This window comes from Leptonychotes weddellii, chromosome 15, assembly GCF_054177405.1.
Source record: "Leptonychotes weddellii isolate Sample4059 chromosome 15, ASM5417740v2, whole genome shotgun sequence".
In the NCBI taxonomy this organism is placed as follows: domain Eukaryota; kingdom Metazoa; phylum Chordata; class Mammalia; order Carnivora; family Phocidae; genus Leptonychotes; species Leptonychotes weddellii.
In genome coordinates, this window is record NC_138383.1 from 28,862,447 (window position 1) to 28,884,554 (window position 22,108).

At 35.5% G+C, this 22,108-nt stretch overlaps 1 protein-coding gene across 2 annotated transcripts in view; it reads left to right on the plus strand.

Moving 5' to 3' along the window:
* Positions 1-22,108, plus strand: part of CLTC (clathrin heavy chain) — a 59,771-nt gene that overhangs the window by 27,834 nt on the left and 9,829 nt on the right. For both annotated transcript variants that reach the window (XM_031035608.2, XM_006740315.3), the window contains exons 7-27: positions 2,152-2,349; positions 3,081-3,281; positions 5,328-5,480; positions 6,290-6,412; positions 7,068-7,205; positions 7,405-7,569; positions 7,720-7,900; positions 9,311-9,474; positions 14,035-14,160; positions 14,718-14,860; positions 16,754-16,988; positions 17,663-17,785; positions 18,768-18,913; positions 19,149-19,332; positions 19,504-19,696; positions 20,367-20,524; positions 20,706-20,870; positions 20,991-21,098; positions 21,178-21,345; positions 21,476-21,625; positions 21,720-21,851. In XM_031035608.2, coding sequence (XP_030891468.1) covers positions 2,152-2,349; positions 3,081-3,281; positions 5,328-5,480; positions 6,290-6,412; positions 7,068-7,205; positions 7,405-7,569; positions 7,720-7,900; positions 9,311-9,474; positions 14,035-14,160; positions 14,718-14,860; positions 16,754-16,988; positions 17,663-17,785; positions 18,768-18,913; positions 19,149-19,332; positions 19,504-19,696; positions 20,367-20,524; positions 20,706-20,870; positions 20,991-21,098; positions 21,178-21,345; positions 21,476-21,625; positions 21,720-21,851 — 3,354 coding nt within the window. The remainder of the gene's footprint in view (positions 1-2,151; positions 2,350-3,080; positions 3,282-5,327; positions 5,481-6,289; positions 6,413-7,067; positions 7,206-7,404; positions 7,570-7,719; positions 7,901-9,310; positions 9,475-14,034; positions 14,161-14,717; positions 14,861-16,753; positions 16,989-17,662; positions 17,786-18,767; positions 18,914-19,148; positions 19,333-19,503; positions 19,697-20,366; positions 20,525-20,705; positions 20,871-20,990; positions 21,099-21,177; positions 21,346-21,475; positions 21,626-21,719; positions 21,852-22,108) is intronic.

Here is a 22,108-nt window from a genome sequence, read left to right on the forward strand (position 1 = left end):
TCTTGGAAAAATCAGGAATGAATTGGCCTTTTGGTGAACTAGGTTAGTGATAATTTAATTATGAAGTTGTTAAAGACTTCCTCATTTCTGCTACTGTGCTGATATTTTTAAGGTAATACAGTATCTGGGAAAATTCCACCATATATATTTGCAGTTCATAACTCTGATTCTGAATTTATTGATTATTCTCCTTCCCAACAAATTTTCTGTGCCAGTTGCTTTGAGTAGGGAGATGGGTGTTTATAGTGACCTTAGGCCTCAAGGCATTTCCTTTGGTCTTTGATCAAAGTCAATTGCAGCTGGACATATGCCCTGAAGGAATGAGTTTGTGGTTTCTATTGGTTTAAAAATCAAAAGCTATCAAGAGAACATTATTGCCAATATCTAGCTTAAATTGTGAACTTGGTAGAACTGAGTGAATACTTCAGAGGTAGAGGAACCTTCTCTGTCCCTTATAGATACTAAGTACTGGTTGCTAGAAATCTGCTAGAACAGTCTAAAATAGGATAAAGATGAATCTGTGGATTTGGTGTTTGGGGAAGACGAAGGTGTAGCAATCATTAGGAAGCTTCAGGCAGTGTAATTGGAACTGGATTTGTTCATCTTCCTTATTTTTCCTGGGAACTAAGCACTAAATTAAGGGTGAGGGTCTGGAATGCTTTAAATGACTGTAAAGAACAAGTAATTACTTTCTTCCTTTTAATGTCTTAATTTGTAGTAAAATGACATGAGGCAGATACAGGATAGCCTAAGCTTTGGGGATGCAGGAGGGGGTCTGGCCTGTAAAAGTTAAAGCATCTGGAAGTTAAAATTTCTTCATTTTTCTCAAAAGGAAAAATAGAATAGGCAGGGTACACTGTTACCTGTCTCTTTGATTATTGAGTTCTCAGATTGTATTGATTCTTGTTAGTACTGGGACAGAAATTTCCCGTTTTCATTTACTTAACATATATCAAGCATTTATTTCAGGCAAAAACACTGGTGCTAATAATGCAACTAAGGAAAGATATGTCCCTGTCCTTAGTGGAATAGTGACCGAGAAACAGATGAGAAATTATATGAGAAGTGCTGTTGGGATAGTATAAGTAGTTTGTAAGCTGAGGTGTATAACCAGCTCTGGTGCTGGGGAGAGGAATGGATATGTAGATAGTGAAGTGACGGCTCCCTTTCTCATGTCCATTGATAGTAGTTTAGATGTTAGGCAAGTAGGGCATCATTCTGTGACAGTGATTTTTTTTTTTTTTAGGAGGAGAAAGGGTGAGTAACTGTTCTCCAAATAAAAAGCAGTTAGAAAGTTTTCTTTACTGGTGGTTACATTTATTAAGTGCCTACTGCATACATTGCAGTATTTTAGGTGCATGAGGATTCAGTGATCCCTCCCCTCATTAAGTATATAATCTGGCCTCTAGGAGTGTAAATGGAATTAAAATTACTGAAATGCTGTTAAAAAAAAAAAAAAATCCTAGAATTAAAAGGAGTATACCTTAAACTTCTTCCAGGTGAGCCCTAGATTTCATTTAGATTGCAGAGCTTTTTCATAGTCCTGTAGATTGTCCAGACTATCTCCTAAGAATCAATAAACCATATGGAGAGCCGCCTTTCAGAGCTCAACTAAATGGGAGAGCCTTAATCTTTGATATTAACCATGATAAGAATGAATGGATGATAGCAAAGCAATTAGTTTGGACAGTATGAAGATAGTATGAACTAGGTGGTATATTATAAATATGGCCATATTTTAAGAATCCCAAAATGGCTTAGCAATCTTTAGTCTTCTCTCTCCTGGGGTGTTTTTTTTTTTTTTTTTCCTTCTGAGAGCGAGCGAGCATGTGTGTGCAGGAGTGGGGGTGGAGGGAGAGAGAGAGAGAAAGACTCTCAAAGCAGGGTCCACACATCAGCACGGAGTCCGATGCGGGGCTCGATCCCACGACCCTGAGATCATGACCTGAGCCAAAATCAAGAGTCAGATGCTTAACCGACTGAGCCACCCAGGTGCCCCTAAATTTTTAAAAATTTTTTTACAGCAACAAGAATGTAATTGTCACAATTTCATTACCTTTATGATTCAGTAGTAAACAGCTCTAAACAAATTTGGTATCATTGATATCCAAATGAATACATTGCAGCTATTCATTAATCTTTAAATTGCAGGTTCTGTCAGTATGTGTGGAAGAAGAAAACATAATTCCTTATATCACCAATGTCCTACAAAATCCTGATTTGGCTCTGAGAATGGCTGTACGTAACAACTTAGCTGGTGCTGAAGAACTCTTTGCCCGGAAATTTAATGCTCTTTTTGCCCAGGGAAATTACTCAGAGGCAGCAAAGGTAGCTGCTAATGCACCAAAGGTAAATAGTTATGGAAATGAAGTTGGCATGATTGGATTAATGTTAATATGTTCTATTTCTAATAATGTTAGAAGTGGAACCAGCTCTTCACAGAGAAACTAACCCTTTTTAGGTTGCATTTTCCTGTAGTATAAGTTACTTGACAGTGCCTCTAGACTTGGTTAGCTTTTTAAAACTCAGTGTCAGAAGATTATGTAGATCTAGCAAGTTATGATTTATATAGATGTAATAATGTTCAGTTACTTAGTTACAACACTGTTACCCTCATCAATGATAGCTACTGATTTTATTTCTAAACTTGAAAATTGAATAGATTCTGTTTAGTTTATGGTAAGAAGATTTGTCTGAAATTTAGCAGAATTCATTCTCATCACCTTAATATTATATTGGACTGAATTAACACCCTACACCCTGATCAGTTATTTTGAAGTTTGCACTTAATGTGAACCTGGAACAAAAGCTAGCCATAATTACTTTACGATTATGCTGTTCTCTTACACACTGGCATTGTAATTGGATTGGTATATTTCTGATTCTGAATAATCTCATAACCTTGAACCAGATGTATAACATTGATTGAATCTTTGCTAGTTAGTGTATGCAAGATTTGAAATTTGTTATATTGGTAGATGAAATCATGCTTTTAAGATTGACCCAAGAGATCCTTGGAGTTATTAGTGTGATGTTGGATCACCTTTAAAAAGAATCTTTCACATTTCCTTTTCTTAAAGGGAATCCTTCGTACTCCAGACACTATCCGTCGTTTCCAGAGTGTCCCAGCCCAGCCAGGTCAAACTTCTCCTCTACTTCAGTACTTTGGAATCCTTTTGGACCAGGGTCAGCTAAACAAATATGAATCCTTAGAACTGTGTAGGCCTGTACTTCAGCAAGGGCGGAAACAGCTTTTGGAGAAATGGTTAAAAGAAGATAAGGTATATTGACTTATGTTAACATACTTTTGCTTTGATTGTATTTAAATACCGTGGTAGCAAGTTAGAAACATCTAGGCTGCACCAAAATGTCCATTATTTACTGCTTGTAGGAATAGAACAAGGACAGATACTGTATGAGATGCAGTAACTTACTGCCTTTTGAAAATGTATTTATTTTTTATGGCCTGTTGAGATAGGGTATCTTTGTTCAGTTTTTTGAATGGAATCCAGGATTCTTGCTTGGTGCTTAAAACTACTAACATGGAAGCAAATTGCTAGCCTTTTGCTTTAGGAAAAGTTTGGTGTGAGACACTTACTTCAGTATACATTCATATTTGTCAACATGTGTAACACTCATTTGGACATAGGGTATATTCTTGTATCTCACATCCCACACTTGATACCACATCTTTTAGAAATTCCCAAGTATTATCAAAATTGTATTTGCTACTAGTAACAAGTGTTAGGATGTGCAAGGGAAACATAAAATGTGGGATCACTGATACGATACAAGACATCAGGGCTGTCTAATTAGCAGTGATAGGGATTCCCAAAGTGATTTCACAGAATGTTAATTGTCATTACATGGAAAAATATTTAACTAGTTTCTTGAAATTTTTTTAATGTGCGTCTTTAAAATCTGTTCTTAACCTTAACCTAAACTTTACTGTAGGGTTTCCCTATGCTTTTTATACAGAGCAGCTAATAGTACTGTGTTTCTTAGAGCACATTATGGAAAATTTTGCTTATTTGTAAGGCAACTAACAAGTTTAAACAGTTCCTTGGTGGCATTATTCCTTTCATACCACCATAAAAAGCCTTTTTTGACAAAGTAGTAATATTGAATTACCCTAGCATATGCCACTGTCAAGAACGGAGGTGGTACTGTTTAAAATACTCTGAGCAGTGAATAACTTTTAGTAGTATTATACCTTTCAGCTTTAGTGTATATTGATAATATTTTTACATTACTAATTCTAAGTGCTTGTTTCTTGACCCAGCTTCTGGCAGTCTTATAGGATACTGGAGAATAGTGCTTCAGAGTTGGGATGCTTGGACAGGAGTCTCTGCTGAAGAATAGTTACTAGCCACACTAGCGAGTATTTGAGTTTAAGTTGTTTAAGTTAAGGGAGGTTGGGAACAGCCAAAGTAACTGAGTTGACCTGTATAGCTGTGTGAAAGCTTTTTGGATATCATTACCTTTTTTTGTGAATGTTCATATGGGATTTATTTATGGTAAAAGGGACACTAGTCAACTCTATACTAGTTAGCATGTTCAGTTAAGAGATATAGACTCTGGTAGAACTTTTAACCTCTCAGTTAATAAATGCTATTTTCTGACAACCATTAAAAGTAGAAAGTCAACTCTAGTATGTAAATCAAAACTCTTAGGGAAGCTGTTTTCTAGTTTGGGCAGCTGACTAACTCAGGTTGAATAGTGCAAAGGAGGGTATCTGCTTGTATACCGCCTAAAAATTCTAAAGTTTTTATCTCTGACCTTAGAAAATTAGTATGTTCTGCTCTGTGACCTTAGATCTAAAAGTCAAAATGATAATGGAGCTTAGATCCTTTAGACAAATTATACCTTAATTTTAAGAAGGGTCCTTAGGGTAAGCCTCATCTGGCTCCTTAAATAATAAATTTTCACTTGATAACATTACATTAAAAATTGAATTCTTTTTGAAGAATTGGGGCCATGTGGATCTGATGATCTGAATATTCATAATAGATCGATAGAATTTCAGGATTCTGCTTTTTAAGTACCTCCTTTCCTAACAAAGTAGTTGGTTGTATCTGTGATATAGATACAATATGATATTGGTGGGCTTTTTATCCTTAAGTAGGATGTGTGGAGAATTCTGAGAAAATGCTGTGAATACAAGATCAAGAGTCTTTATGAACCACAACCCTTGCATATTTATAATATATTCTGGGACAGTTGAGTAAGTGCCCGTCATATTAGTTATTATTTATAGTGGAAGTAATATCAACTGCTCATTTATAAAACTCAATGATTACTAAACAATCTCTTTTTCCCTTGGACAGCTGGAATGTTCAGAAGAACTGGGTGACCTTGTGAAATCTGTGGACCCTACATTGGCACTTAGTGTGTACCTGCGGGCTAATGTCCCAAATAAAGTCATTCAGTGCTTTGCAGAAACAGGTCAAGTCCAGAAGATTGTTTTATATGCTAAAAAAGTGAGTTCAGTGAAACAGGTTCTCAGTATACATTCATTAAAACATTGAGATATTCACCTATAGGAATGGTCAGTAAGTTTAATAGTGAATTTTTTAAAATTTTGATTTACTTGAAAAAGTATAAAAACCCTATTTTAGCTCTCACATATAGAATTAACACTTATTCAGAAATGACATGGGGGAGCACCTGGCTGACTCATTTAGTAGACATGAGACTCTTATTTATTTAAAGATTTTACTTATTTATTTGACAGAGAGAGACAGTGAGAGAGGGAACACAAGCAGGGGGAGTGGGAGAGGGAGAAGCAGGCTTCCCACTGAGCAGGGAGCCCAGTGCGGGGCTCGATCCAGGACTCTGGGACCATGACCTGAGCCGAAGGCAGACACTTAACAACTGAGCCACCCAGGCGCCCCTAGACATGAGACTCTTAATCTTGGAGTCAAGTTTGAGCCCCACATTAGGTAGAGAGATTTCTTTAAAAAAAAAAAAAAAAAAAAATGGAGACGCTCTTGCTTGGCTTCTCAGAATTTAAGACGTCAGAGGCCTGTTTACCTTTTAGAAGAAACTTGGAAATAGTCATTCATTGAAAATGCGTAAGTCAGTTATAAAAATTCATAGCTTTCCATTCAAATATATTATCACCAAGGTGTCTATTTGCCAATATAAACCAAGGTCAAATTGAGCATGTTAAAACTGAATTTGTACTTGCAGTAGTTCTATATTAGCAAAATTCTATTGTAGAAAAATCCTTTAAATGATATAAAAATGAAACATTGCAGTAGAGTTGCAAATTTTTGTCCATTTGTAGGTTGGATATACTCCAGACTGGATATTTCTGCTGAGAAATGTCATGCGTATCAGTCCAGATCAGGGACAACAGTTTGCCCAAATGTTAGTTCAGGATGAAGAACCTCTTGCTGATATCACACAGGTAAAGGCATTAAAATGTATTCTGTAGAAGTTGATTTAAAAAGTGAATGGGGTGCATCTGGGTTTAAACAGCTTTGGAGAAGAATGGGTTAACCTTTCAATTTGTAGAAATTAGAGCTGTGTCTGTCTACATGGATAAACCTCAAGTATATTAAAAAAAACAAAACAAAACCCAAGTTGCAGAAGAATGGACTCCTAGGAAGATACCACCTATATACAGTTTTAAAACCTGTAAAACAACCATCTTGTTTAGAGAGATATATATACATGAAAAATAAGGGAATAATAAAAAGGATGGTTGCTGCCATTGGGTGAAGGAAGAGATGCATATAGGAAGTGGGATTCAGACTCCTTCATATTTTGTATATTTTAAATAGTTCATCAGAATTTTAAAACTATTGTTTTAATTGTATTCTATTATATATAGTACCTTAAAATATTTTTTTTACCAGAACTAAAAATAACTGTAGAAGACAAAAATTTATTCTTAAATTATGAAGTTATATTGTACAAATGATATTTAAATCTGGGATTAGGTCTGGCAGTTTTTTTTATATGTGAACTGATATTTAATTTCATTTACAAATTGTCAACAGTATTGTAAAGCAAGTTTTAAACATCTTAAAACAATTCTCTTTAAATCCTTTTTTTTCCAGATTGTAGATGTCTTTATGGAATACAATCTAATTCAACAGTGTACAGCATTCTTGCTTGATGCCCTGAAGAATAATCGCCCATCTGAAGGTCCTTTACAGACACGGTTGCTTGAGATGAACCTTATGCATGCGCCTCAAGTACGTTTTTCCTGCTTTTTAGGCATGTTTCCACTGTTCTAGTAGTTACTGAGAGCTTCTTAGATTAAGCTATTTGAAGCTACTGTAATGCCTTTACTTTTTTCTTTATTCACTATTGAATCTTAGTATGTAATCTGGATATAGAATTATTGATATAAATGGGATATAAAATAAATCTGTCCTATTTGTGGTTTTATAGGTTGCAGATGCTATTCTAGGGAATCAGATGTTCACACATTATGACCGGGCTCATATCGCTCAGCTGTGTGAAAAGGCTGGTCTGCTGCAGCGTGCATTAGAACACTTCACTGATTTATATGACATAAAGCGTGCGGTTGTTCACACCCATCTTCTTAACCCTGAGGTATTGTAGTCTCTTACCTAACAGATGACGATATGATTGATTGGTATACTGAAATGTGTGTGTAGTACTGATAATAGTAATTTCATTCCATCATTAGGTTCAATATTATTTCATTTATGTATTTATTTACCTGTTTATTTTGTCTTCTAGTGGTTAGTGAATTATTTTGGGTCCTTATCAGTAGAAGACTCTCTAGAATGTCTCAGGGCCATGCTGTCTGCCAATATTCGTCAGAATCTGCAGATCTGTGTTCAGGTGGCTTCGAAGTATCATGAACAACTGTCAACTCAATCTCTGATTGAACTTTTTGAATCTTTCAAGAGTTTTGAAGGTAATTAAGAGTTTCTGAGTTTTTTTAATTAAGAGAGCCAAGAGGGGTATTATGATCTTGTACTATTGGAAATTCTGTCTTTCTACAAGCTAATTTTATGGCACAATTTGAGTTTTATTTAATAAATGTCAACTCTTTTATGTGGGGTTCTAGAGATGTGTAATGAATGAGACTGTCAGCTTGGATATTTTATAGATGAATTAAAGGCAGAATTTTAAGACACAAACATGTCGTAGCTTTGTCATAATTGTATAAAATGAAAATACGATTAGGTGTAATAAGATTTCACACTTCTGTTGTCTGACTCTTAAAATGGCAAATGTTTCTAGCCAAGGACATTTTGTGACTTGTCACTGTACAGTAGCTTTTCTCTACCTTTGCACTTTAGATAATTTGGGTTTTTTTGTTTTGGGTTTTTTTTGCACTATGGATAATTTGGTTTGGGGGCAGGTTGTCATGTGCATGCAGGATATTTAGCAGCATCCCTGGCTTCTACCTCTAGATGCCAATAGCAGCTAAAACAGTTGTGATCACCAAAAGTGTCTCCAGGCATTGCCATATGTCTGTCGCCTGGGGAAAAAAACACCCCATGTGAGAATCACTGCTATACTGAGTATCAGTGTAATCACTATTGGATGATGCTTAGGTTTATTAGCTAAACTTCTGGTCCCCAGTCATCTTTTTTCCCTTTTTTGTCCTATTGTCCTCTAGACAGAAAGAATAAGAATAATTTTCTCAGTTTCTGTCTGTTAACTATGTACTAAATTGATTCTGTTCATTCAAGTACAGTCGCCACTAGTGACATGTAGCTATATAAATTTAAAGTAATTAAAATTGAATACAATTAAAATTTTAGTTCTGTAGCCACAGTTCAAGTGCTTAATAGCTGCGTATGGTTAGTGGCTACCGTATCGGACAGTGCAGATATAGAACATTTTTATCATCACAGAAAGTTCTTTTGAACGGCATTGCATTAAATTCTTTTCAAACCACTTTTGTATTTTTCCTATTAACTACATATAGGAAAACCTCCTCTAGGGGACTTCATTTAAAATTTCTCATATGGAACATGGTATGATTTCATTTAAAATTTCTCATATGGAACATGGTGTGATTAGCTTTAGTATTAGGTAGCTACCTCCTAACTACTTCTTAACTACTAGAAAACATTGAATTGTCTGTTCTGTAGGGATTAAAGTGAATATTCATTTATTGAACTGATACTGGATTAATTAGTATTCTTATTGAGCTTTTTGAGCAACCCAGTTTTTATTTGGGGCTATTCAATATAACAGTTATTTTTAAATTAGAAGTATAATTGACATGTTTCTTTAATTGCTTACATATTTTTCAGTTCTATCATTTTCAAAGGTGCACCTATGCTTAATTTCAATTATTTGTCTCTTTAAGGTCTCTTCTATTTTCTGGGATCCATTGTTAACTTTAGTCAGGACCCAGATGTGCACTTTAAGTATATTCAGGCAGCTTGTAAGACTGGGCAGATCAAAGAAGTAGAAAGAATCTGCAGAGAAAGCAACTGCTATGATCCTGAGCGAGTTAAGAATTTTCTCAAGGTAAGTGGTTTTGAGTAATGCACTTTCTGGCTGGGTTGAAGATCAGTTTTACACAGGTTTCATCATAGTTTTAAAATATTTGTTTTCCCTGGGGTGCCTGTGTGGCTCGGGTGGTTAAGTGTCTGCCTTCGGCTCAGGTCATGATCTCCGGGTCTTGGGATCGAGCCCCGCGTTGGGCTCCCTGCTCAGTGGGAAGTCTGCTTCTCCCTCTCCCTCTTCCTCTCTCCCCTACTCTCTCTCTCTCTCTCTGTCTCAAATGAATAAATTTAAAAAAACATTGTTTTTCCTAAATGGGAAATTCTTAGCATTCTCAAATTATGTGCTGAGTTATTTCTTCAAAATTTAATACTCCTTATTTCCTTTGAAATAAGGTAGGGAATTGGTAAGTAATACTTAAGAATGAACATCTCTTTAAAAGAAGAAAAAAATAGCACTATGTCAAAAGAATTTCCTTCCATTTGAAATTTGGAAGAAAAATTTTGAAAAGTGGTTGGAGATTCTCAATGTCACTTTAGAATTTCAAGAATGCTCCTATTAAAGATTAAGATCAGTTTGCCCTCGGTGTCCTTTTCAGGAGCCTCTATTATATACAAAGGTTTTGTTATCTAAAGGACAGGTTTCTCTCTCTTCAAATTAGCTTTTCTCTAGAAACTAAATATTAATCGTGTATAATTCATTCAACTGAAGGTAAGATCTAACAAAAAAAACCCTCAGCTTTACGACACTAGTTATAGAGAAGAACTGCCTCTGTTGCAGTGAAGAGTAATGGTTTAAAGAATTTTAGCTCATCAGAACATACCTAAGGGATGTTTACTTAACTTAAGCTTTATTCTCATATCTGCCAGTTATACTATGAGGAAAAATAAAGCTTTGAAATCGGCACTTGTCGATAAAAATCAGGTAAACTATAGAACACTTAGATTACCTCTTAAAAATATATGTATTTATATTTTGCATTTAGATTATATATATGTACATATATATGAAATGATTCTAGAGACTATATATAAAGTTCTTAAGTATTTTTTGTCTTTTGGGAGAATTTTACCTTGAAACTAAAACCAAAATGATTATTTTATAATTCAGTAGAAAAAATAGGCTTTTCCTGCTCCTATGCTGTATCTAAAATAACATAGATTATCTAAACCTACAGTTTTATTAGCTGTTTGCTCTTTTGTATTTTTCTACTACTAAGAATTACTACTGGGCTCTAGATTAAACAGCTAAACTCTTAGAGGTTTTAATACAATGAGGTAGTTAAAGTATAGAAGTTGCCTTATATTTTAGATTAAAAGACAAACTTTCCCTCATAGTATGTATAGCTTTATATAATGTCTTGGCCATCATGAATATTCTGAGTAGCCTGGCTAGTATGATATGTTGGAACCCAAGTCTTTCTGGTGTCAAAAAGCCCTCCAAATGAGAAAGATTCGATGCTCTATGCTTGACTAGAGTACCCATGACAACAATTCAGTTCCTCCTTTGAGTATCGGTACGGTTTCCTGTTTTTAAAAATATTACCAGATTCTTAAACTGATGCCTTTTTCATTGTTACTAAGCTCTCGACTGTTAGGCTTCAGTGGTCATTTCTTTAGAATTGGGTTTATATTTTTGAGTCATTTTTATGTAAAATAGGACTAAATTAACTATTTTCACTTAATTATGATCTTGAGCTTCAAAAAAAATCCTCTGGATTTTAGCATGGTGTAACCTTAAGTTGCTTAGCCCCTGAGATCTAATGAGAAGAGGACTCCCCTTCCACACATCACACTGTGAATTAGGTGCAAGTCTGATAGAGTAGGGAAATGAATGTGGATTTTGGGCTTTTAAACCAGTCAGCCCTGGTTTAAATTCTGTTTCTGTCGTTAGCTGTTGTTTGTTCATTTGGTATTTGTCTAGCTGTTACCTCAGGCAAATTGACTAATGTCCCTCAGCCTCAGTTTCTCCAGCCAGAAGCTTTGTTGATCAAGTCAAGTACCATGTATGTCATAGGTGTTCAGGTGATAACCATTGTTAATAAACTCTGTTGATGGGCCTTGGAAATAAGGTAGAGTCAGCCAACATGTGATCACTTTCTATCAGGCAAGTTTTCTCTTTGGTTTTAAGTTATTTCTGACTTTATGAAGGAATTTTAACTCCAGCCCAAGTTAGAGGTAAACCTTGTGTCTTGTCTTCTGCCTGAGATGAGAGTCTAGTACTTAGATGCTACTATTGTATTCAACCCTTCACCCCAGTAGTAAGAATGAACATCCTGGGCCCTTTACTCACTTTCCTTATTGGCCTGTAGAATGTAGCTATAATGCTGCATCTCATCATCACTGTCATTAAACTTCATTTTGGCGATAACTAGGTGTATGAAAATTGACTGGTGTTATATGTAAACTCTGGTAAGAAAAATACTCTGATCTTGAACATTCAAGTGCCAATTACATGTTAGCCACCAGGAATACAAAGATTGTTAGATTATGACTTCTCCTTTAAAGTAGCCTGTGAGCAGGATGAAATGGTGTCATCAGCATCATTTGGCTCATGCATTCACCCTGTGAAACTATAGCTCTCTGTAGAGAGTATGGAACTGTTCTTCAGACCCATGATCTGCTTTCTCCTACCTTTGATCTTATTTCTTTTACCATTTTTCTCTTCTGGTTGTACTTAAAACACACTGGCCTGCTTTAATTATTCCTGGAACTCCCTGAACCCTCTTCTGCCCCAGGACATTTGCTTGTGCCCTGTTCTACTTTTTTCTTAAATCTTCATGACTAGAATTCCTTACCTTTGTTCAGATTTCTGATGAAATGTCATGAGAAAGGTTGTCTCATATTACCCTGTTTAGAATAAAACCTATTCCTATTCCATCTTCACCTCCCCCATGGGTGTCCTGCTTTACTTTTCTTTAAAACACTTAATGTTACAAGACATTGCCTTTTCCCACTAGAACAGAAGTTCCTTGAGGTAATGCTTTACTTTGTTCCCTGCTATATCTATATTGCATAAGGACAGTGTCCAGTTTATAGGTACTGAGTAAATACTAGTTAAGTGAATAACTTAATGTTTAAGAAAACCTCTGAACCTGTTTATATAATTTCAATTTTGTTCTTAAAATGTTTAACCATGAGAGCTAGAGGGTTAACCTTTTTAGTAAGTAATTTAAAATATTAATAGCATTACTCCCATGTGTGAAATCATGTGCAAATTTAGGCAGTCAAGAAAATATACTAGTTTTTATCTAGTTTTCCAATCTTAAATTTTCTTTAGAAATACCATATAGTTGTCTTTACCAGCAGAAATCTTAAACACCCATGCATGAGAATAGAACACCTAGGTAATCTTACATTACTTCCAAGTGTATTTTCTAAGTGGTAAAGTATATAATATTTTATGTGTCTATTAAAGAGGATAAAGATTAGTGTGTTGATCCACTAACTTTCTGATGTTCGTTTAGTAGGAAAAACTTGGCCAACTGAAATCTTTTGGATAGGTAGATCGAACATTTTTTCTAGAAATGATTGTAGCTGTTAGTACAGAGTTTCCATGGTGCTAACATGCTTTAGACTTTCCTTAATTGGAAAAATCTGCAGCTGGACTTCCACTTCAGATTTACAGCCATTTTGATTTTTTATTTGGAATTTCTCCTGATTCCCAAAGTTAGTTTGGTGTTCTCTGAACTTTTCATAGGCTAATCTTCAAATTATACCCAATTTATAAATAATTGGATAAGTGATATGCACTAAACTTAGGAACCATTTTATTTTAACATTGCAAATAATGTTCTCAGTGGCTGCCATTGGGGAAAGTCCTATCCTGCTTAGTTGTACTTCCTTAGTAGACTGCCATAGAGGAATCATTTATTGAGGAATGTTTCACTGTGTATAAATGAATTCCTGATGGAAACTGTTGTTTTTTGTGCTGTACCTTATGTCTGTGGAATGTAACAGGACATGTATCAGGTAAATGCCCAGGTACAGGTCTTACCTACCTGTCTGTAACATCTGTGTCAATCTATAAGTAGGATTATAGCTTGGTATTTGTAATGGTAAAAGTGATTGGTAATTTAAAGATGTCTTTTCCTTATGTGCTTCTTTTTTTTTTTTTTTTTTTTTAACCATCATGCTGCTCCTTGTAGGCTTTATTGTAATAGTGTTAGAGGCTGGCTATATAGATTGGATTTGGGAGGGGTGAAAAAATCATTAGTTTGAAACAACTATGAGCCGTTTATGCCGTAATTTTCAAATGTGACTGTAGTTCTTAAGTCAACTCCAAACTCACTTGCAATATTACTATTAATGAAAGTCCTACTGTGATGATTTTATATTCTAAATGCCACTGGTGGCTCACAAATCTTAATTTGTTACTTTTTTTGATAAAGGGTGTATGTGGAAAGGACTTGGTATTTTGCTTAGTAAAAATTTAGTGGAACTGGGATAGGTGCACACTAGCTCCCAGGGCATTTCTAAGTTTATGTGGGCCTCTCCCAGCAGTATAGAACAGATTGTCATATTATACATAGATTTGATAGCTCACAGAAGGAGAAAACTAAGGCTTCATTTTGTTCTTTTTTAGGAAGCGAAGCTAACAGATCAATTACCACTTATCATTGTATGTGATCGATTTGACTTTGTCCATGATTTGGTGCTCTATTTATATAGAAATAATCTTCAAAAGTATATAGAGATATATGTACAGAAGGTAAGTACTACTTAAAAATACCTTATTGTAAATTTTACTTCTCACACTCTGGAAATCTTCATATCCTTTTGAAACTGTACAAAAGAGTGGTCTGCTACAGTTCCTGTCAATGCCCCCTCCTCCCCGAATCCTTATTTAGATTAGAATTTTACCTTCATGTTAAGCATTAAACAGAACTGACCGCTGTAGTTGAAAAAATTGGGTGACCTACACACTAGTTACTTGATAACGCAACCCCTGAGATACCATGTAGATCCAGTAGATCCATGTAGAAAAGCAGTTTTGCTATAATGGAGGCCTTTTACTTAGTCTTCCATAGACATTCCGTGACTATAGCTTCTTTGGATGGACTGACTTAATTTAGAGCAATGCTGAGATAATTAACCAACCCAGACTTCCTCCTGACTTTTTCTGTCTACTTGTAAATTTAGACTCTTGGTTTATTACTGAATTTTAAAATTGAGCTTAAAAGAGGGAAATGAGTTTAATTTTTTAAAAAACTCCTTTTTGCTTTGCTTATTAATAACATAATGACTTTTTTTTTTTTTTAACCATAGGTGAATCCAAGTCGACTTCCTGTGGTTATTGGAGGATTGCTTGATGTTGATTGCTCTGAAGATGTCATTAAAAACTTGATTCTTGTTGTAAGAGGTCAATTCTCTACTGATGAGCTTGTTGCTGAGGTTGAAAAAAGAAACAGGTGTAGTACCATTTTAACCTACACAAATGGGATAAATTAGTAGTCTTTCTCAGCATGCTAATGGATAAAAAATACGGACTGTCATTTGCCTAAAAGCTATTCAATAAAACATGGATCATAATTCCCTGGGGACACCTAATTTAGAAGTGATAAGCTAGCTATAATGCTGGAAAAAAAATCTGTTTTAGAAAACATTACAGTTTTGTCAGACATTATTTACATGTTTATAATTACAGCTGTGTGGGTTGACTGTTTTTAATGTAAACTGTGTAAAAAACCTGTTTTTAGTTAGGTACGACGCCACTGTTTTAGTAACTAATTCTTCTCTAATTTATGTCAAGTATAATGAGAGAAAAGAATTCCCTGTGTAACTGTGGGTTAAACTGATTTTTAATTTGAACCTTAATGTGATAATATGAATTCTGAATTTCCAGGAGAGGAGAATATAGTATAAGTGCTTCTAATATTTATTATACCATGAAGTCTTTTTTTTTAGCTGGGACATTTTGATGAACTAGTGTGTTTAGAAAGTGTTGATGTAGTAAATGAGGTTGGTAGATTGGTCTAACAGTGGGGAAGTTACTCTATGAAAAGATAACAAGAAAACCTATGGGGTTTAATTTTAACCTGAGTTGGCATAGGTATCCTAGAAATGATATTTGTAGAATTTGTATTTGAATATTCCAAGCAGAAAAATTCTGTATTCAAGGACAGTGGAGATATAGAATATAATACTGATTTTAAAAGCTTGAGCCTAGTTTGAAATTATAGGTCCTAACAATTTAACATTTAGAAAGAGGTTTCAGTTGAGTCTTAAATCTAATACCTGAAAACAGTCTTGTTTGTTTGTATATTCCAAGCAAATAGCCAGATAGTTATAGTTAGACAATTTGGTCTTTAAGTTACAAATTATATTGTGATAAACTAGATTCACACGTGAGTCACTAGTCTAGATGTGCCTTAGCTAATGTTTATTTTTTCAGTTGCCATGGCACATCTGCTTGGGTTGCACTTGTTTATAGCATCATGATTTTTTTTTTTTGCCTTAATGCAAATTTGTGTCTTTACCCTAGTGGGAGTATGTTATAGCCAAAATAAGACCTACTGTTTTTCCTTTGGGTGCTTTTATTTTTATTATTATTATTATTTTAATGTTTAAGTAATCTTCTTACCCACTGTGGGCCTTGAATTCATGACCCTAAGGTCAAGAGTTGCGTGTTCCACCAACTGAGCCAGCCAGGAGCCCCCTCTAGGTGCTTTTAACACTTCAGCCGTGGTCAAAAGGACCATTGAAACATAAGCTATAGCTTAGTGAAACCATGATCCTTGGTGTTGTGATTGTATGACTTCTAGAATTACTAAACCCAGAGCTTCTAAAGCCACTAGATTTTGTTCACATTGTGTATTTAGGGTATTGCCCCCTTTGGCTGTAGGTAGTGTCTGTTAATTGTGTTAAAATTGTAAGGAACCTTAGATAATCTGGCCTATTTTCTCATAGGACATTCCCATCTTACTTCCAAAAAAAATTTATCTGAAGTCTGGATATTTTGTCCAGTATAAAAAAAGAACAGTATGAATCTATAATCTCTTTTTTTTCTGTTTCCTATCTAAATAACGTAGCACATAGGTCTGGGAGATTCTAAAGAGAGTCTTTTATACCTTTTGTGTAATCTTGGGCAAATCATTTAGCCATCTCTGAAACTTAATTTCCCAATTTGTAATAGAATTGTTGAGAATTCAAAATTATGTATGGGAAAGCATATTATATACCGTAAGGTACTTCTGTAGTTAGCATTGTCAAGAGTTGTATGGGTTTTTTTTTAATAATATATCATGTGTGGCTTTGTGTTGTTTTGTATGTATATGTGGTTTTTGTTTTGTTTTTAATACTAGGTTGAAACTGCTTCTGCCTTGGCTAGAGGCCAGAATTCATGAGGGCTGTGAGGAGCCTGCTACTCACAACGCATTAGCCAAAATCTACATAGACAGTAATAACAACCCAGAGAGATTTCTTCGTGAAAATCCTTATTATGACAGTCGAGTTGTTGGAAAGTATTGTGAGAAGAGAGATCCACATCTGGCCTGTGTTGCTTATGAACGTGGCCAGTGTGATCTGGAACTTATTAATGTGAGTATTACTAGCTAAATGTGTACAGAGAGAAGGCTGCATTTTTAAAAACCTGTTGTATAATGTTAGATTAGTGAATTTTGATTTCACAGTGGCCTTACATAATACAGAGCATTCCTTGTAGATGTGTGCTTTTTAAAAAAACTTTATCTGCCACTAACTGAATTTAAAGTAGCCAAAATAGTAAATTAAGTCTATATTCACCTATTAACATTTTAACCCCAGTAGTTTTATCACTTGTGTTCTCATACACTCTCATACATAAACACACATACACAACATACATACATATATATGTATATGTGTACATACGAGAATAAGTTGCATACCTCTTCAGTGTGTATTTCCTAAGACTAAGGATACTGTTTTCATAACCACACTGTAGATAGCAACTTCAGTGATCTTGACACTGACAGAATAATTTTAAAATCTGTCTTACTCTAATTTTGTCATTGCCCCAATAATGTCCTTATTTTTTCCTTTTAATCTAGGATTACATATTGATTTTTAATAAAAACTTGGTTATAACCTATTCAAGTTTGTATGTAAAAGTGATGGATTTTTTAAAACGATATACAGGGTATATATCATAGGAAATAGCCTTTAAAACTAAAGTTAGTCTATAAAAAGTCTTTACTTTTTATCTTGAAACTAACCTAATCTATCTTATTTAGGTTTGCAATGAGAATTCCCTCTTCAAAAGTCTTTCCCGCTATTTGGTACGCCGAAAGGATCCAGAATTATGGGGTAGTGTGCTGCTGGAAAGCAATCCTTACAGGAGACCCCTAATTGACCAGGTAAAATTGGCAAATGTGGTTAAGGCTCATCTTTTTAACTATGAATAAAACCTTTCCCATCATCATACCCCTAAGTACTCAAATGGATCATATTTAACTATGAGAGAGGGCAGTAAAAAGTGTAGAAGAAAACAAAATTATACTAATATACATATATATTGCACATACATCATAAATTGAAAACATTTTTTTAAAACCCTAAGAATTGAAGGTTGTTATAATGGTTCTTAAATTCTCCTAGTAGAAGTACAAATATGGAAAAGAATAAATTGAAGGTTATTAATTTTTCGTTCCTCTCCTAGGAAGCCTTTCTAAGGAAAATTCCCATTTTAGATACAAAGCTTCCTGGAGGGGCGCCTGGGTGGCTCAGTTGTTAAGCGTCTGCCTTCGGCTTGGGTCATGATGCCAGGGTCCTGGGATCGAGCCCCGCATCGGGCTCCCCGCTCAGTGGGAAGCCTGCTTCTCCCTCTCCCACTCCCCCTGCTTGTGTTCCCTCTCTTGCTGTGTCTCTCTCTCTCTCTGTCAAATAAATAAATAAATCTTTAAAAAAAAACAAAACAAAAACAAAGCTTCCTGGAAAAAATATTTATTGAAGCACCCGAGAGCCATACAATTAGCCAAAAATAGAGGAATTACTGAGTCCCTATTGCCACATCTATGTAGTTGAATTCATATTTACCTATGAAAGTGATGATGAGGAGTGGTTATTATGCATAATATTTTAATCAGAGAAAAAGAGAAATTATATAATTAGGATGGTTTTTCTAGAGAATGGAAGTACCCATGATGTGGGTATATGTGGATTTGTGTAGAAAAACCTTTGTGTGGTGAATTTAAAGGTATTTCTCCTTCATTCTTACTTCAAGTTTTCTACTGAGATGCCAGCTTATTCTTATTAGATAATGTCTTGATTTTCAGTACTTAACTCCTTGATTTTCAGTACTTAACTCCCTATATATATATTTATCTATATACTCTGTAGGTTGTACAGACAGCTTTGTCTGAGACTCAGGACCCTGAAGAAGTGTCAGTAACTGTCAAGGCTTTTATGACTGCAGACCTTCCTAATGAACTCATTGAACTGCTGGAGAAGATTGTCCTTGATAACTCTGTATTCAGTGAACACAGGTATGTTATAAGAAGGGCCTATTGGCTGTTTATATTCAGTCTTAAATTATGGCCTATCAGTTTTGAGAAGGAACAATCAGAGACAAAGATTAGAGAATGTTGTTTGAATTCTGACGCTTCTGATACCCTCCTCTTCTCACCCTGCCTTTGAGACAGAAAACTCTTCATAGCCACAGTGTTTATTCTTTATGACTAATAAGCTTTTGAAATAATGCAAATTTTTTTTTCTTAAAAGGAATCTGCAAAACCTCCTCATCCTCACTGCAATCAAGGCTGACCGTACACGTGTTATGGAGTATATTAATCGCCTGGATAATTATGATGCCCCCGATATTGCCAATATCGCCATCTGCAATGAGTTGTTTGAAGAAGCATTTGCCATTTTCCGAAAATTTGATGTCAATACTTCAGCAGTTCAGGTAGATCTTCAGATTGCCTGAGTTGATTTAATGTATGCATTGCGCTGTTAGGCCCAGCATAATTGATTGCTTTGGCAATAGAAAAGCAATAAAATCCTAACTGTTTAAATGTAATTGCTACGTGGCACGATTCATTCTGCTATAACCCAAATTCAAAAATTGGTTGCCTAGGTCTTGATTGAACATATTGGAAATTTGGATCGGGCATATGAGTTTGCTGAACGCTGCAATGAACCTGCAGTCTGGAGTCAGCTTGCAAAAGCCCAGTTGCAGAAAGGAATGGTGAAAGAAGCCATTGATTCTTATATCAAAGCAGATGATCCTTCATCCTACATGGAAGTTGTTCAGGCTGCCAACACTAGTGGTATGACTTCTTTCTTTTATGTGTTTGTGACCTCAGAAAATGTACCTAAGCTATGATTAAACTAAGCATTAAGATACTGGTCTATTCTGAATTTATATAGGAGTGAGATACTGCATGGTTACTTGTTGAAAACATTTAGCACTCCATCTTAGTCCACATATAGGGGGGCTGCATTTTGTGAACTTACAAAGGTCCATAGGGAAGATTAATTTTCTATTTTGAAATCTCACAAAATTCTTTTTAAGATTTTATTTATTTGAGAGAGAGAGTGAGAGGGAGCACAAGCGAGGAGTGGGGGGAGGAGAAGCAGGCTCCCTGCTCAGTGGGGAGCCCAATGCAGAACTTGATCGCAGGACCCTGGGATCATGACTTGAGCCAAAGGCAGATGCTTAACTGACTGAGCCACCCATACACCCCTGAAATCTCATAAAATTCTGATCGAGTTCTAATCTTACAACTTTAAGGGAAAGGGGAATTCAGCTATTCATTTGGTCAGTGATGATACAGAAATGTAATAGAAATTTTGCCATTTTAGATACATTTCTTCATTTACATTTGTTATTCTCTATATTGTTTCCTTAGAAAGGAAATTAACAATTCTCATTTACTTGAGTGAAAAGGTAAATGTTAGGATGTTAGTGTTTGGATTTATTTTCTTCTTTGTAACTAGGAAACTGGGAAGAACTAGTGAAGTACTTGCAGATGGCCCGTAAGAAGGCTCGTGAGTCCTATGTGGAGACAGAATTGATATTTGCCCTGGCTAAAACAAACCGCCTTGCAGAGTTAGAAGAGTTCATCAATGGGCCAAATAATGCTCATATCCAACAAGTGGGTTTCCTCTTTGGATTTTTTTCAGAGTGTAAAAATAAACTGTTAAGCAACTTTTTTAATAGTGTCTAACCTATCACAATTGATGATTTCCAAGAAAAAATGTTTCTCAGTATTAAATTGTGACTTTGGAAAGAGGATTGAGTTTACGCTTACTGAAAATGGATTGTGTTTGTTTCAGGTTGGTGACCGTTGTTACGATGAGAAGATGTATGATGCTGCTAAATTATTGTACAATAATGTTTCCAATTTTGGACGCTTGGCATCTACCCTGGTTCACCTTGGTGAATATCAGGCAGCTGTTGATGGAGCTAGGAAAGCTAACAGTACTCGAACATGGAAAGAGGTAATCTCAACACCAGTTTGAGTGAAGAATTAAGATTCTTAGAAATCTCTTTAAACTGATTAATTGAATTAACCAGCCATGTTTATATTTGAGTTTACATAATTGAAATTTTTGTTACAGGTCTGCTTTGCCTGTGTAGATGGCAAGGAGTTCCGTCTTGCTCAGATGTGTGGGCTTCATATAGTAGTACATGCAGATGAATTGGAAGAACTTATCAACTACTATCAGGTAATGAACAGGACTCTTATTAATTGAGAGCTATTTCCACAGATGGTCTTATCTTTAATTGTGTATTTCCCTTATTTAGGATCGAGGATACTTTGAAGAACTGATAACCATGTTGGAAGCAGCACTGGGACTTGAGAGAGCTCATATGGGAATGTTTACCGAATTAGCTATTCTATATTCTAAATTTAAGCCACAGAAAATGAGGGAGCACCTGGAGCTGTTCTGGTCCAGAGTGAATATTCCTAAGGTAACCCAACCTTTTAACATTGTGAGGTGGCTCTATAGCTGTAACTAAAACTTTAAAATATCTTTCCTTTTTTAGGCTTTTGCTAGAATTACAGACTCCTATCTAAAGCAATTCAGTCTTTCTTACGTAGGTGCTTCGAGCTGCAGAACAAGCTCATCTTTGGGCAGAATTGGTGTTTTTGTATGACAAGTATGAAGAATATGACAATGCCATAATTACTATGATGAATCATCCAACTGATGCATGGAAAGAAGGGCAGTTCAAAGATATCATCACCAAGGTGTGTGGTCTGCTTCAGAAGATAGAAGCTTCGAAAGGAGAGAGCTCATCAGGAAATAACTCTTAACTTACATATGGATTTTTCCCAATTTTAGGTTGCCAATGTAGAACTATACTACAGAGCAATACAGTTCTACTTAGAATTCAAGCCTCTGTTGTTAAATGATTTGCTGATGGTGCTGTCTCCACGGTTGGATCATACTCGTGCAGTCAATTATTTCAGCAAGGTAATTTTTAAAAAACTTCAGAACCTCAGGGCAGTGGCTTAGTTGGTTAAATGGCTGCCTTCGGCTTGGATCGTGGTCCCAGGGTCCTGGGATTGAGCTCCACATTGGGCTCTCTGCTCAGCGGGGAGCCTGCTTCTCCCTCTCCCTCTGCTGCTCCCCCTGCTTGTGCTCTCTCTCTTTCTGTCAAATAAATAAATCTTAAACAACAACAACAACAAAAAACCCTTCAGAATCTCATAGCAAGGAACTAAGACATA